The following is a 17471-nucleotide window of genomic DNA, read 5'->3' as shown; positions in this document are numbered from 1 at the left end:
TTTAGATAGTATACTAACTTTTTCTCTTACATGTTGCAGTTCCCCCTGCAGACAGCAAGCTTTATCCAAATAAGCTCAAAATTTAGTGCAGAAACAGAAATCTCAGTAAAGCTAGCTGCATTGGAAATAAAATGCAGTTCTTCTGTCTACCAGTCTCATTCAGTATTCACAAGAGCTAATCAAACAAATCAAGATGGCTACTTATCTAATTGCATATGTGAGCATAAACATTCATTTACTGTATCTGAGTCCACAGAATTCAAGCACATAGTATTTTCCTTTCTAACACGTGACATGTGAGTCAGCCAGCTAGAGGCACCAAACTTAATTAGCTAGACTTGTCAGGCTTCTGAGTTGCATCCCAGAGCATCCTTTCTCTTTCCAGTGACTACAGAGAGCCTACGAGTCCAGTCAACTAACTTAACTAAACTTTTTGCTTTATGTTGAGTAATGCATGTATACATCTAGATGCGTCTCAGCATCAGACAGCAGGTTAGAAGCTGTTGCTGCTGCTGAAACTAGTGCTGCTGTTTAAAGCTATTTAGCTGCTATTCCTTCCTTAAGAAAATTGTGTTGCATTTGGAATTCATGTTTCATTTGGCAATCTCATTTACCTGGGTAAGTAACACCCTCTACCTCAATATATCAAATAAATTGAAAGAGTTAAAGACAGGAAGACTGTTCACTACAGGTGTTTACATGACTGGTTTTTATGTTGTTCTTTTGCCAGAATCAGACTTCATGGGTCCTCTCTAGCATGGCAGCTCTTTACTGGCGAGTGAAGGGCCAAGGAAAGAAGGCAATTGATTGCTTACGGCAAGCATTGCACTATGCACCCCATCACATGAAGGTGTGTACTCAAGTGTCCGCTACTCAGATGAAATAATGTCTTGCTTGTCACAATACAGCTTTCACAGACTAATAAGGCCAACACCGTGTGTATCAAGTGTCTATAATGTATTAGATATTAGCTAGTTGTGGTGAAACTTCAAGACTTTCACCACCTGTTTAGTGTGGACTGTCTTTTTTTAAAAAATAATTTTAAAAAAAAAAAGACAACTGCGAAAGAGATTGAGTGGAATTTCCTGCAGTTCAGTGTGTTTGACACCTCTGTGGGCAATGCAGGCTTGAACTTTCCCGTTACGTAGGACTTTGAATGTTCATCAGCCTTTGTCTGGACAAGTCTTCTAACCTAAGATGTGGGGAGTATATCTTCTGATTATGCTTTCAAAGGGAGAGTTTATTTTCTGGTTGTGCTTTTAAAGAGCTGAGGAGGTGATATCTAAAGGAATAATTTAAATGCTTACATTTTAAGCGTATGGGCTGTGAATCTCAGCTGGACACTAGTGCCTGACTTTGTGCAGCAGTTCTCAAAAAAAAAAGGCAGTACTTTGGACATAATCTTCTGTTTTGTGTTTTAGTTGACTAAAGTGCCTTATACCCTTCACCTTGCCACATGCTGTGCTGAGCATTATAATGTCTATTCTTAAACACCAAGCTCCCCCTTGCAAACTCATAAATGCAATATAGGCTCCTCACACAACATTGCAGATTTCACTTTGGGACGTGAGCAACAAATTGTGCAGCGTTGTGCTGTGTGTACTCCTTTTTGAATCTTGGTCTTAAATCCTTCTCTAAAAATCGTGAGACAAAGTAATTTACACTCTCAGGATATTATTAGTAGGATTTAGCCATTATCAGTAGAAATGCACATCCCCACTGCACATCCTATATATTTATGTCCCCTATAATTCCGTCTCTTTGCATTTGTCATTTTAAAACAAGGTTGGAACCAAGATCTAACGTAACAAGCTCTTGTTTATTTTCCTGTCTTTCTATCTAACTGGGAATGGTTCTTCAGAAATGGAGCCTTTAGCTGTGTGACTTGTAAGGGTCAGAGTATGGATTGGAAACTACAATTTGGCAAGATTATGGGGTAGTAATGCTGTTTTCTAGATATGTGATATAAAGTTGCTTGAGACTGGCTGACTGTCCAAATTTGTGCCTTGTTTTTGTCCTCCGTACTGAAGCTACCTTCAGAGAAAGCTTTTGTTGTAAAGATACAGCTGCAACTTGAATTAAGTGAGAGTTGGCACTGAATTAACAGCTACTTAGTGGGTTGGGTTTTTTTATCCTCCTCTTCGGTTTTATGCACTCCAGCTACTTTCTCTTGCCTTTTCTTATGTAAATAAAAGGTAATTAATTTTCCTGTGGGCTGCTTTTGTGATTCTGACTTCCATAATATCTGCTTTGCAAACATGAATGACTTATCCACCAAAGATATTCCTTGCGTTGTGGAGGTCAAGGATGCAGGGATCAAATACATCCAGAATTTTTTATTGTCCTGTTGAGGGCACCTAAGACTTAATACTAAGCAGTATTTTGTCCTTTGAAGGTGTAAAGCTCAGCTCCCAGAGAGTCTGTTATGGCTGTTAGGGCTCAACAGTTTTGTCAGTCAAACAAGGTCACAAGTCTGGAAATACAGGAAATAAAAAATGTACCATCAGTGACTAGCTGAGAAAACTGTATTTATAGCTGTTATCCAGCATCGTATAGGAATTCTGTGGCAGAGGCAGGATAAAAATGGTGCATCAGTTGTAGTAATGGTTAGACCCTTTTTTTCACTTCCCTGCTGTCCCCTCTTGTTCATATTTCTTCCCCTTTTATGCAAGAGCTGAAGGAGGATGGTCAAACAAAACAGCTTCTCTTGTCTCTGAGAATGCATCTCATCTTTGGGGAGAAAACTAGTGCAAGAGCATCTGAAAAACAAATGTACATACTAGGACACTTAAGTGAGTTAATTTTTGAGTTGTTTGTCTATGCAACACTGTGTTTGTCACTATTGTGAGCAGATGTGTGTATGTGAGGGTTTTTATAACTCAGGTCCAAATGCCCTTTTACAGTAAAATAGGTCTGGCTTATCACTTTCAAAGTCACCAGATAGTGAAGTGGGTAGTAACCCAAGTGAGAGTGGCCAGGTGGTGGAGTCTTCTGTTTGTCTTGCTGATCCTGAGACAGTTTCAATGGAAAGAACCTCACTGTTTATTGCTTGCTTTTCTCTTCCAGGATGTACCACTAATAAGCCTAGCAAACATCTTCCACAACGCAAAACTCTGGAATGATGCCATCATTGTGGCTACCATGGCAGTGGAAATAGCGCCACACTTTGTGGTTAATCATTTCACACTGGCAAATGTCTACGTAGCAATGGTGAGTGTGCTGTCACCCAGTTATGTCTGTCTTTGGTACAGTATGTATATAAAAATCTTATTCTCACAAATAATTTTGAAGGAGCAGCGTTCAAAAAATTGGGGTAGGATCAACAAGAGGGAATATTTTTTGAATGCCAGAACTCTTATTACTCATTTTACTCTTATTACTCATGTAGTACTTGAAGGCCAGCATTTTTATAAGCTGACTTCAGAATGCTGTCTGCAAAGCTTTGTTAAGACAGTAGCAAACAATTGATAATTTGGGTTGGCTGCCCATCTAAACACTCGGTATTTTTATAATACTGGTAAATTAATGATAAATTGGGTCTCTATCCTGAAGAGCTGAGCTTAACATAATAAATAAAACCCAGTTTACGGTTGTGGTGAACAAACACAAGGAAAGTTTAATTTCAGTATCTGGATTATCAACACCCAAAATAATTTACAGATTGAACTCAAATTCCTTCATACTGTATATACTCTAATCTGCAATTTAGCTTTGAGTGCTTACTCTGAACACAAAATGTTCATTCCTTTTATCTTATTAATGCTGGATTTGTTCTTGTGTGTTTCATCCTTATCTTTAACAGGGCCACTACATCTGAAGGGTAAAAGAGGCACCATTAAATTGAGACATAGTTGATATATATGTCTGTGTCAAAAGTATTTTCAATTACACATGTTACTATGTATCCCTGCCAGTTTTCATCACTTATCATAGATTTGTCCTTAATGTTTTGCTCCTGTGTTTGGGGGGATCATGGAGATAACAGGGCAAGTTGAGCAGGTAATCATGTATTATGGCTATCAGGGTTGAGAAGAGTTGAAATGTGCAGTGCTGTCAAACACGCAGTGGAAACAAACCAAAGAAAGGCATGACTTTGTTCTATTAAGGTATTACTTCTGACAGTTGTTTGAAAGAAGTGAAGTAGAAGTCTGATGCTTGAGTTGCCATTGTCTTTTTAAAGTTAGCACAGTGCCTAAGGATAACTTCATTCTCCCTGGATCTGAGAGATTTCTCAATGAAGCCCCATATTCGCTATAAGAAACGATTGTAGCAACAGGACAAAATTTATCTTTTGGATCAAATTATACGAACATAAAGACAAGTTAGTTTATTTACGTCACAGTTAACCTGCTGTATTTGAGACCTGACTCTGACCAACAGGTTGTAGAAGATGTCATGCTAATTAATAGTATAGCATTATAGAGGCCAACTTTCCTTTATTTGCAAAACTTTTCAGTAAGGTACGCTTTTTTTTTCAGCAAAGTTGATGTCTTTGCATTGTCCAAGATGTAAAGCTTTGATCTATTTAAATTCTGAGTGAAATCTGGTTTTTAAAGTTACTTTTACAGCAAGAATGCTAAGATCTACTATTAAAAGGCGAGAACAGTGGTCAGTAATGCCTAGCAGTGATTTGACTCCCTTCCATGGATTATGCAGAACTGGGTCATTAGCCCAAGAAAATATCAGTTATTTGGAGGAGAGGGGGGAAAAAAAAATCCTAAACCACAAGCAATTGGTTCAGTTACATTTGTGCATACCATACTACTCAACTACTTAGGACAGGAAAGGCATAGAAAATGTGTTTAGTGTTTTTAGGATCTAACTCTTTGCAATCTTCTTTTTTTCTTTACAGGAAGAGTTTGAAAAGGCAATGAAATGGTATGAGTCAACACTAAAACTTCAGCCGGAGTTTGCCCCAGCAAAGAATCGAATCCGCACCATCCAGTGTCATTTACTTATGAAAAAAGAGCGACGGTCTCCTTAGAGATCAGCATCTTTCTCTTTTTTTTAAAAATGTCATTACTCTCTATTCTGCTTTTAAGTGTGCTAAGATAAATTGATGAATCAAAATTTTTAACAAGACTTTTTAAAAGAGATGGGATTTGGATTGAGGGTTCTTTTTTTTTTTTTCCTCAAATATAGGAGCATCTTTGGAAAGTGTATTTCACAGACCATAATTTTAAAACATCCATGTAAATATTAAACCAAGAAACTTCCATGAGTCCATGACCACCTGTTATCAGGACCCAGGCACTGTTAGTTTTTCCTTAATGCTCAGATTGGCATCAGCATCCAAAATAACTTGCTTCATGTCTTATAATCTAAGGCAATGGAAATGCAAAGCACACACCCATACCAAAAAGTAAGAGATAATCAGCAATTCATCCATGTGAAACTCATGCTTTGTCCAGCCTTGTTCACTCCATACCACATTACCTGCTTTTTTGGAAGGAGAGGGACAGGATTTTAAATGTTTATAAAAAACATCAAGCATTTTTGGAATTGTTTATTTCCGTTGGGGGACGAGGAGGAAATGAGGAGGAGGGAACAGCAGGACACTAAAGTCAAAATGTTTTTTAATCATACTTGCAGGAAAAAAAATAGTAAAAATCCCAATAAGGTGTTTTATATTTGTCTATATATTCATAGCCCTCTGCCTCCTTGACTGCTTGACTTACTAATTCTTTGTTCACTGTATTTCTAGCCATTTCGGAATAAGGTGCAAGTTTATGCTCGCTCTGAGCCATACTTTCAGCTGCCGAGGAGGAGGAGGGAGGTGGTGTCAAGGTATCATCAGCAAATAAGTCAGGTGGAAGATTTCCAAATCAGTTCTCTCTTTGGTTGGTGGAGGACGTGATTCTCCAGACATCATTGTTGAATCAACAAGGGCACATATTTGAAATAAAATAAATTGTTTATGAACAAATCACAGCTTCTCCTCTGATGTGTGTGTCATGTGGCGTTCGCAGGAGTCTAGGCTTGGGGACCTACAGCCTTTCCTCAGGAGCAGACAGAGCTGGGAGGCAGGAAAGCCTTTAACACTCCTGATTAGACAATGATTTTCTGCATATCCGTGGAAAATTCCCTGCACCTCTGTGCCTGACTCCTTTTCTGTGCAGAAGGAAATAAGGGAAAGTTAACTAAATCAACTGTCTGTCATGTAACCTACCCTCCAGCTTCTAGTGTTAAACATCAGTGCTTCGTGATTCTTTTTAAAGAACTAACAATGTTTATGAACTTACTCTTCCCCCCCCAATTTTTCCTCTTTCAGTGATGCAAATTAAGAGCAAGTGTGGCAGTGGTGGAAACTGATGTCAAAGTAATTTTTTTTAATACTGTAACTTTTTACTTCATAAAAGGATCCTGGAATATTTTTATATATAATTGAAGATGAGCAGTTCTAATGCAGATTTTACCTCTGTTTTACTGCAAGTAATTTTTGTTCATCTAGAAAGCCTGACAGAGGTATGAGAAAGTGCTACTCTTGGGTAGATTTTTATTAAAAATGGGTGAATGTGTCAACAGAGCCAACAGCATGTCAAATTTTATTCCCTTCCCAAGGGTACTTGAAGGCTGGATGTTGTTGACCGGAGACAGGCGTAGCTGTATCTATATAAACTCCAAGAGGAAGATCACTTTCTGGAAGGTCTGATACACCACCGCTAGGACCGTGGACGGGGATAATGAATTGCAGAGATTTCTCACATGGAGGTGCGGGAGGGGAAACCAGTAAGGCAGGTACAAGTAAATGAAAGAAGTTCCATTTGAGCTAGAAAAAAGCACAAAGGCTTTTCCTTGAACTGAAGCAATGCACAGAGAAAGTATGCTTTTCTTCAGTTTCGTTGACTGATCTGCTTTACTTTTATAGTGGTTGATAAATACTTGGGACTCAAATATATTTGGTAAATCTTCCATTTTGTTGTGCTAGTTTTAAAATGTAATATGCAAAAACTTCTCTTGGTACAGAGGATCCACCTTACTACTTGGTTTCCTCATGTATCATATGGTCAAATCAAGTGATTGCCACATGCTGAACTCGCTTCTACTGCATCTGTGTCTCTGATGATGGGAGAGGCTGAGACTTAAGTGAAGAGTAAGATTGGTCCTTAAGAACCTAAAGCAGCAATACATGGAGCACAGATGGTCATCTTTGGCTTTGACAAAAGATGAAACTAAAATAGACTTTTTGTGTATCACCAAGGATTATTATGCTCATTGACAGCACTGATGGGCACTTAAAATTAGCCATTAATACTCATGGCAGTTTATATCTTGCTTACTGCAGTATTAATTTATTTTTTATTAAGAAACGCAGCAAGGCGCACTGTATACAGACATCACACAACAGGCAGGAACATGAAGTTTTGTGTGCATGACCATAACATAAATTGGTATCACCACCAAGGAGATAGCCGCTATTGCTGCTCTTGCTCTGTTTGCATTTCCAGAGAACTTACTTGCACCTTATGAATGGTTCTTGGAAACTGCAGTAGTCTGACTTCAAGTAATTTTTTTTCTCAATCTTGGTTAAGTACTTTAAGGGAATGTGTACTGTCTTACTCATAAAATTTGTATGTACAGCTCTTCATTTGCTACGTGGCTACTGTATGCTGTATCTGCCATACAACTAATTTTAAAATAGCCCATGCTTTCCTCTGAACTGTATTTTCAGAAATTTTAGGTAATTCCTCTAAGTGTACTGCATAAGCAGTACATAAACTGAAGCAGGGAAGCAAAAAGATTTACTTGAGAGCATGAACTTGACTACCACTAGCAACAGGGTGTGTGCCTTAAAGATCTTACCTGCTGATGACTCTGGGGGGGAATGCTGACTCCTGTCCTTGGAGAAGGTGAATGGAAGACTCTCTTCTCATCTCCATGTCTTCGTCCCTCCTGTATAAATGCAAAGAACAGTGGGTTTGAGTGGTGTGGCTGTGTTCAAATGTTAGTCAAAGAAAAACTAATGCTGATCTTATGACCAGAAGACAAATTGGGCAGCATGTTGAAAGGGAAGCCAGTGACTTTTATGGAGCAAAGGGGTAATTTTCTGCAGGATGAGCTAGATGTTTGAGGATGACATTCATCTCCTTCCATGTAAGTTTATTTTAAAATAGCTAAGGTAGTTGTCTAGGCTTTATCTTCAGTAAATGGAAAAGATTATTATCTTATCCCTCCATGTTGTAGAGCGTGACAGATTGTCTATTCCAACTGCCTGTTCCTTTCCATTGACTGTTGAGGTACCTTTGACCACCTGAACTTCAATATGGTTTCTAATAATGAGACTTCAACTCATTTCATATTGACTGGCTCTGCTAAACATATCACTAAAGTAAGCTAATTTAGGGATGACGGAACCATAGGTAAATGGCAAAATCTTCTTTTCTCCAAAAAAAGGGGTTTTTTCCTCAGTTGTTTTCAGAGCATACCCAGAATTGAAGTGTTTGATGGAGAAAAAAAGTCTCTGCTTGTTTGCAGATAGCAGCATGTCCTGACATCCAGGGGCTTTTAAGGGCAAAAACTGTGGGAAAAGAATCTCATATTTCTATCTATGGAGTGGTGTTTTTGTTTCACTGTTGATGGCATAGTTGTACTAGTCAGGGCAGCACTGATGTCATACAAAAAAGAAAACTCAAAAATACCATGTTGGCACCCAATGTGACCATAGCATCACATTCAAACAACAGATTTTACAATGCAATGGAGCCTGGGATCTTAATTTCCATCACCTGTGGACACCTTGCATCACCTATGATGGCCAATTTTTGTAACAGACTGAAAATATTAATCAGAAAAGTTTTCTGATGGAGATTACAACCTTCCTCACTCTCTAACACTCCCTCCTTCGTTCTTACAGGAAGAAGATTTAAAACAAACAAAAAACCCGTCATCTCTCCCTATTTGTATAATTGTATAATATAGCCAAAGATGCTATATTAGCTCTGTTGCAGTATTGTGATGCTTTTGCTTCTTGTGATTTTCAGTAGCCGCCATGAACTTGTCTGGCTAGCAATTTAGGACCTCCTGGGTTTAGACCTGCTTCATGAATAGTAACGTTCCTACCCTGTCCTCCTGCATGACAGGCATTTCCCCTCCTTGCTGTACCTCTCTTCCTCCCACATGTTGTCTGATGTCTTTTTAGAACATAGGGGTTTTTGGAGATGGAATCATTGCTGTTTATGTCTTTGTATGAGAAACAGTTGTAGTGCCAGAGAATACAAATAGTACCAACAAAAAATAAACACAACTGTTTGGAGACCTGTGAAATGGGGAGTAAGAAGGGTTTGATAGTCTGTATCAGCACTGAGAGAGTGAAAATGCTTTAGAAGAACTTCCCTTGGCACTCAGAAAAATGCAAGCTCCTCCTCTTCTGCAGAACTACTGGATGTTGTGTGACAGATTCAGGGTGGTCCACCTGTCTCAAGCATCATTTAGAGGTGTCCTGGAGTGCTGCAGGTTGCCTTGATTTCTTAGAGGACCAGCTGGCTGTGTTCAGGTCAACAAGACTCTCTTGAATTAAATGTCCCCAAAGAGTAAGCTTTGTCACTTGTGGAGTTGGTTTTGTCGATTTTTTTTTTTTCCTCTTAATTTGCTGAATGTACTCAAGCGTGCCAGTATCAATTCAAACAAAGCAAATGGGTCTATGAACACTGAGGTTTACGAAGCTTTCCTATCAAATGGTGGTCATCTTGCTGCCATACAACAATACACCAGCTGATGGCTGGTCATCTGTGAGAGCCAACAGAAGGTTGTCCTGCAAATAACTACCAGGAAAGGACAGGCAGTGAGCTTAAAAGCAATTTATTACTATTTTAGGGAATTTGCACAAGAGTGATACAACCTATATTCGGTACATATAATGTTAAGAAAGTGAAAGTCTGAATTAAGTGAAAGGGTTCTCATACTTTAAGTTTTTCTCATTTTTAAGTATTGAAAAGCTCAGGATTGATTAGGAACAGTGTTTTGATAAGACTGCTTAAAAAGCAACCCCTCGAACTTTTGCAAGTAGTTGATTTTTTTTTTTAACCTTTTAAACCTGATGATCTGCTTCTGGGTTCCAGAGCAAAAATAATAGCAGCTGAGTTCAACAGTCTCAGAGGAGGTAAAAAGACAGTGCCACAGAAGGAACAGTTTCAAATACGGGTGACCATGTGTTAGCCTTGTGGTATTTATAATCTAGGAGGATTGTCTTAAGGCAGGTGTTTTGATTGGATAAGGTTTTTTTCTTGAATCTAGTTTCAGGTTGCTCCTTCCATGTTCAGTCCTTCAGAATTGGGTTATTACTAGTCTAACAGAGTGTTGCTGTTTATATTTATTTGTGCCCACAACATGCCAGGTGTTTCACAGAAGAGCCAGTCTCTGCTCTGCAGGGTGTAGAGCCCCAGACATGGGCCCACAGTAGGCTTTCAGTGGTTACAGGCTTTGTGGAGCTCATTGCATGGCCAGGAATCAGATGCTGTTCAGTCAAACCTTCTGGCTGCGGTCTCTCCATGGTAACACCACTGCTGGTTTTAAAATCTGAGCAATCCACATTTCTCTGAGGAGAAGACAGCACTCTGCCAAATCAAGCGGTCATCGGTCTAGTACAATTGAATGGAAAACTTTCAACCTGAATTTTTGGCTGTTCTGCTTTTTGATCAAAATCCAATCTTGTCTTCTCTCTATAATTATCTAATTCTACTGTTGTTTGGAGTTTTTTTAAAGAAATTAATCCCCAGAGCTGCAGGTGTTACAGATTACAGTATGATAGCATGCATTACCATGATGTGTTATGACTGCCTTTTGCTGTACCCTGTCTTGTGATCCATGTGCTGAGCAGCAAAGAAGTAATATTTAAAAGTCATTAAGAGACACTAACCTGTGGGCAGATGCAATCCAAACAAAATAAATGGATGGAGGAAGCCCAGATGAAGCCAGTTTTATCCAGCTGCTGTGCTAGGAGCTAAGGTAGGAAACCATGTTCTCTGGGAACAGGGAAAAGAAACCACATTTTGGTGGTGAGACTCTCAGAGGAGGGAGAGAAAGCTCCAGGTAAGAGCAAGGAAGCTGAGGGTCCTCTTTTCTAGCATGAGAGACTGTTTCTGCCTGCAGGACTGGAAAAGGTAGCAAGGACAAAGAGGTGGCCTGAATGGATGGTTTCTTCAGGTTGTCTGGAAAAGTCAGAGAAGGACATTTGAGAAACCGTGAGTCAATGCTGCAAAACCTTTGCAGACGGTGGGTTACCTGCCATTGACATGTAGCCCTCTGCATGTTTGGATGTGCCATCTGTCCTCGTAGTCTTTGGAGGATGAGAGCTGCTCAGCCTCCGCAGCCAGCGCAGGCACAGGTGCTGGGGGATGAGCATGAGCACAGAAATATCCCCCAGACAACGGGATGGAAGCTCCCAGAGCACTCTCCCAGCTCCCAGTGGCAAGCAAGGACTCAGAGCCTGGGGCAGCATGCCTGAGTGTGCTCTGCTCAGCCCTACTGCACCAACCCCTTGCTGTGCTGCCATCCCTCCCTTTGAACGCGGTCGTGTAATACTGCGGAGTTTTCTCCCATGACTTTGTCAGTCTATTTTCTAAACTGTAGACATTTTAGCATCCATAGTCACCTGTGGCTGGGAGTTCCAGAGTTCAGTTTAGTTTCCAGTGAAGAAATACCTAGTTTGAACCTCCTAGTTTCATGTGATGGTTCCTACTTCTTGTATTGGAAGAGATCATAAACAGTTGTTCTCCTTCATTATATGCTTATCTGTCCATTACGTGCTTATCTAAGTGTCCTGGTTTTGACTAGGATAGAGTTAATTTTCTTCCTAGTAGCTGGTATAGTGCTGTGTTTTGGATTTAGGATGAGAATAATGTTGATAACACACTGATATTTTGGTTTTTGCTAAGGAATGTTTACACTAAGTCAAGGACTTTTCAGCTTCTCGTGCTGTCCTGCCAGCAAGGAAGCTGGGGGTGCACAAAAAGCTGGCAGGGGACATGGCCAGGACAGCTGACCCCAACTGGCCAAAAGGATATTCCATATCATACAACGTCATGCTCAACATATAACTCATGGGAAGCTGGCTGGGGGTTTAGACTGCGGCTCAGGAACTACCTGGGCATTGGTGGTCTGTGGGTGGTGAGCAACTATGCATCACTTGGTTTGTATTTTCTATTGTTATTATTCACTTCCTTTTCTGTCATATTAAACTGTCTTTATCTCAACCCACGAGTTTCACTTTGGTTTTTTTTCCCCCCCAATTCTCTCCTCCATCCCACTGGGGGCAGGGGGAGAGAGCAAACAGCTGTATGGTTGTTTTACCTGCCAGCCGGGTTAAACCACGACAGTCCTTTTTGGCACCCAGCATGGGGCATGATGGGTTGAGATAATGACAAATCTGACCAGAGTGCATTAGAACAAACTTATTATAAGCATTCATTGTATTAGGTAAATAGTCACTGGTCACAATGTTGATTCATTTGCTCCCAAAGTTGTTGCGTTTGTTCTCGGAGTTGTGTTATGTTACACCTTACCTGCCGTGCGTGTTCCCTGTTGAGCTGTTTGTCATCTCTGTGAACTGGTTCGAGGTTATCATTGTGGCATACTTTTTAATACCAACTTATGATATTATAAACTTCTTGGTCGTGAGATTAATCTCAGCATTGTCATCATCTCCATACTTAGGGAGCCATCTCTCAGAAACTATTAATAATGACGCTTCTTACTTTTTCTCCTCAAAGAGCCAATCTATGGGGACACACCTTCCTTCACCTTCTCCTTCAGGCTAATTAAATAGCTCTTCAGAATGTCAAATATCCTTGGGATACTCAAACCCACCTATTGCTACATCTCCTGAATGTGGTTCAGGTCTTGTTTAGGGTTAAAAAACTATTTAAGAATACCACCCAGATATTAACCCTGGCAATAGGCACTGTGGCCACTCCAACCCTGGTTATAGGCACTGCAGCTGAAACAAAAAAAACAACCCGTGCCAGTATCAGTCACCCCTATACAAAAGAAGAAATACACAAAAAAAATCAGTTCACTTAGTAAGGGATGACGATGAACTGGGACCATCACGAGAACAGGAAGAAGAGGCAGAACCAGAGGTAATCACCCGATCCCTGTCCCTGAGTGAGCTGCAAGATATGCAAAAAGATTTCACCCGTTATCCAGGCGAGCACATAGTTACCTGGCTGCTCCAGTGCTGGGATAACAGGGCCAGTAGCCTGGAATTAGACAGTAGGGAAGTCAAGCAGCTTGGGATCCCTGTCCAGGGAAGGGGTCATTGACAAAGTGACTGGGAGAAAGACACAAGCCCTCAGCCTTTGGAAGTGACTTCTGTCAGGCATGAGGGAAAGGTATCCAACCCTTCAAGGAAGATGTTGTATGTCAGCCAGGCAAGTGGACCACCATGGAGAGAGGTATCCAGTACCTGAGGGAATTAGCCATGTGGGAGATGGTTTATTATGACCCGGACAATGTGCAGGTACCCACAGATCCAGATGAAGTCCAGTGCACACGACCCACATGGCGGAAATTTGTATAGAATGCACCATCGTCGTATGCCAACTCATTGGCAGTAATGGACTGCAAAGGTGAAGAAGCACCAACAGTGGATGAAGTGTCTGGCCCACTCTGGCAATACAAAGAAAGTCTCTCTTCCTCCCTCGTCTTGGCTGTGGAGAAACTGACCCAGAAGGTCCAGCAATTCAGAGAGGCTATGTCCTACTCCCTACCCATATGGACCAGTATCTCAGCTATTAGGAGTAAGCGTTCTTCTGCTCAAGAGAGAGGATATAAAGGCTACACACCACAAGGCACCCTGTGCTTTTACCTGCATGACCATGGAGAGGACATGAGGAAGTGGGATGGAAAACCTACCTCGACCCTAGAGACACAAGTACATGAGTTGCAAGGAAAAAGAGTCACAAAAGGGGATTCTTCCAGGAAAAATGCCACTCCAGTTTCCAGTAGGCAGTTCCTCAGACAGAGTAGAAGGGCTGATCTTACATACAATCCTCTTGAAGAGACTTCTAATCCATTTTTACAAGAAGTGAGTAATGAATACGATGACCAGGATTAGAGGGGCCTTGCCTCCGGCCAGGTAGAGGAGAGGGATAACTGGGTTTATTGGACTGTGTGGATCCGACGGCCTGGCATGTCAGACCTACAGGAGTATAAGGCTCTAATGCCATCAAGCTATGAAGGGGTGGAACCCATCTGTATTTCTGGAGTGACAGGGGGATCCCAACAGCTAACTGTACCGGAGGCCGAAGTGAGTCTACCTGGGAATGACTGGGAAAAGCACCCCATTGTGACTGGCCCAGACGTTCTGTGCATCCTGGGCATAGACTACCTCAGGAGAGGGTATTTCAAGGACCCAAAAGCATACCGGTGGCTTTTGGTATAGCTGCCTTGGAGAAAGAGGAAATTAAACAGCTGTCCACCTTGCCTGATCTCTCAAAGGACCCTTCTGTCGTGGGTTGCTCAGGGTTGAAAACAACAGGTGCAAATCGCTACCACAACAGTGCACCAGTGGCAATATCGCACCAACCGAGACTCCCTGATTCCCATCCATAAGCTGATTTATCAACTGGAGAGCCAAGGAGCAATCAGCAGAACTTTCTCATCCTTTAACAGTCCCATATGGCCAGTGCGAAACTCCAATGGAGAGTGGAAGGTGGCAGTAGCCTATCGTGACCCGAACAAAGTCATGCCCCGATGAGTGCTGCCATGCTGGACATGCTCGAAACTTCGATATGAACTGGAGTCAAAGGCAGCCAAGCAGTATGCTACAATTGATATCGCAAATGTGTTTTTCTCAATCCCTTTGGCAGCAGAGTGCAGGCCACAGTTTGCTTTCACTTGGAGGGGCATCCAGTACACCTGGAATCGACTGCCCCAGGGGTGGAAATACAGCCCCACCATTTGCCATGGGCTGATCCAGACTGCACTAGAACAGGGTGAAGCTCTGGAGCACCTGTAGTGCATTGATGACATCATCATATGGGCCAACACTGCACAAGAAGTCTCGGAGAAAAGGAAGGAAACAGTCCAAATCTTTCTGAAAGCCAGTTTTACCATAAAAATGAAGTAAGGTCAAGGGACCTGCACAGGAGATCCAGTTTGTAGGAATAAAATGGCAGGATGGGTGTCGTCAGATCCCAATGGAAGTGATGAACAAAACAACAGCTATGTCTCCACCGACTAGCAAAAAGGAAACACAGGCTTGCTTAGGCGTTGTGGGGTTTTGGAGAATGCATATTCCAAATTGCAGTCTGATTGTAAGCCCTCACTATCAGGTGACCCAGAAGAAGAACAAATTGCAATGGGGCCCTGAGCAACGACAAGCCTTTGAACAAATTAAACAGGAAATAGTTCGTGCAGTAGCCCTTGGGCACTCCGGGCAGGACCAGATGTGAAAAATGTGCCTACACTGCAGCCAGGGAGAACGACCCTACCTGGAGTCTCTGGCAGAAAGCACCAGGGGAGACTCGAGGCCAGCCTCTGGGGTTTTGGAGTCGGGGATACAGAGGATCCAAGGCCCGCTACACTCCAACGGAAAAGGAGATATTGGCAGCCTACGAAGGGGTTCGAGCTGCTTCAGAAGTGGTTGGTACCGAAGCACAGCTCCTCCTGGCACCCCGACTGCTGGTGCTGGGCTGGATGTTCAAAGGGAGGGTCCTCTCTACATATCATGCAACCGACACTACGTGGAGCAAGTGGGTCGCACTGATCACACAGTGGGCTTGAATAGGAAGCCCCAGTCGTCCAGGAATTCTGGAAGTGATCACAGACTGGCCAGAAGGCAAAGATTTTGGAATATTGCCAGAGGAGGAGGTGACACGTGCTGAAGAAGCCCCACCGTATAATAAACTAACAGAAGATGAGAAGCAATATGCCCTGTTCACTGATGGGTCCTGTCGCATTGTGGGAAGCATCGGAGATAGAAGGCCGCTGTATGGAGTCCTATATGACAAGTTGCAGAAGCTGCTGAAGGAGAAGGGGAATTGAGCCAGTTTGTGGAATTGAAAGCCATCCAGCTGGCTCTAGACATTGCTGAACAAGAAAAGTGGCCAGTGCTCTATCTCTGTACTGACTCATGGATGGTGGCCAATGCCCTGTGGGGGTGGTTACAGCAGTGGAAGCGGAGCAACTGGCAGCACAGAGGCAAACTCATCTGGGCTGCCCCATTGTGGCAAGATATTGCTGCCCAGCTAGAGAAGCTGGTTGTGAAAGTACATCACGTAGATGCCCACGTACCCAAGAGTCGGGCCACTGAGGAACATCAAACAACCAGCAGTAGATCAGGCCGCTAAGGTTGAAGTGGCTCAGGTGGATCTGGACTGGCAACATAAGGGTGAATTATTTATAGCTCGGTGGGCCCATGACACCTCAGGCCATCAAGGAAGAGATGCGACATAATAGAGGGGCTCATGATTGAGGGGTATACTTAACCATGGACGTTATTGCATAGGTCATCCATCAATGTGAAACATGCGCTGCAATCAAGCAAGCCAAGCAGTTAAAGCCTCTCTGGTATGGAGGACAATGGCTGAAATATAACTATGGGGAGGCCTAGCAAATCGATTATATCACACTCCCACAAACACGCCAAAGCAAATGGCAAGATGTTTTGGTTGTAGCTAAGCAATGTTTACATTAAGTCAAGGACTCCAGCTTCTCATACTGCCCTGCCAGCGAGGAGGCTGGGGGTGCAGAAGAAACTGGGAGGGGACAGGGCCAGGATAGATGATCTAAACTGGCCAAAGGGATATTCCGTACTATAAGATGTCATGCTCAGTATATAACTTGGGGGGAAGCTGGTTGGGGGTTTAGACTGCAGCTCGAGAAGTAGCTGGGCATCGGTGGTCTGTGGGTGGTCAGCAATTGTGCTGTGTATCACTTGTTTTGTATATTCTATTATTGTTGTTATTACTGTCTTCCTTTTCTGTCATATTAAACTGTCTTTATCTCAACTGACAAGTTTTACCTTTTTTTTTTTTTTTCTCCCCAATTCTCTCCCCCATCCCATTGTGCCGGGGGGAGTGAGCAAATGGCTGTGTGGTTGTTTTAGCTGCCTGCCAGATTAAACAACAACACTAAGACATTCCTTTTTGAATAAACAGAGGCCTAACTAGACTTGGTTTGGCTTTTAGCCTACTGACTTGTTTGGGAAGATAGAACACTTGCTCAGAAGTTAATTCTTTTTATAATGAGATTGTAGAGCATCTGCTTTTTTCCCTACTTCTCCACCTGGTTTGCAAATACTGCTGGAAAAGAAAGGTCGGGACGTGATTCAGGTAACTGAGGTGTTAACACCAGGGTGGCCAATCTACAGCCCACACACCAGATGCATCTTCTGGCCCACTCGCTCTCGCCTTCTTTCTCAGGGCCCTGCAGGTGTAGGGAGGTCTTTGTCTTGTCGTGTGGCACAGGAACGTGCCTGCCTGTGGTGTCATCTGAGGAAGTTTTCTACGCAAGTGGATGGTGTGATGGCA

General features: G+C 42.2%; 1 protein-coding gene across 1 annotated transcript in view; it reads left to right on the top strand.

Moving 5' to 3' along the window:
* The window catches only part of TTC17 (tetratricopeptide repeat domain 17), a 60073-nt gene extending 54147 nt beyond the window's left edge, over positions 1-5926 (top strand). The window contains exons 23-25 of the mRNA XM_075754711.1: positions 731-850; positions 3067-3210; positions 4853-5926. Of these exons, the coding sequence (XP_075610826.1) occupies positions 731-850; positions 3067-3210; positions 4853-4984 (396 nt within the window). The 3' untranslated portion in view covers positions 4985-5926. The remainder of the gene's footprint in view (positions 1-730; positions 851-3066; positions 3211-4852) is intronic.
* Positions 5927-17471: the final 11545 nt, after the last annotated feature.

This window comes from Balearica regulorum, chromosome 5, assembly GCF_011004875.1.
Source record: "Balearica regulorum gibbericeps isolate bBalReg1 chromosome 5, bBalReg1.pri, whole genome shotgun sequence".
Classification (NCBI taxonomy): Eukaryota; Metazoa; Chordata; class Aves; order Gruiformes; family Gruidae; genus Balearica; species Balearica regulorum.
The sequence above is the reverse complement of the archived record's forward strand: the minus strand, read 5'-3'. Positions and strand labels throughout refer to the sequence as shown.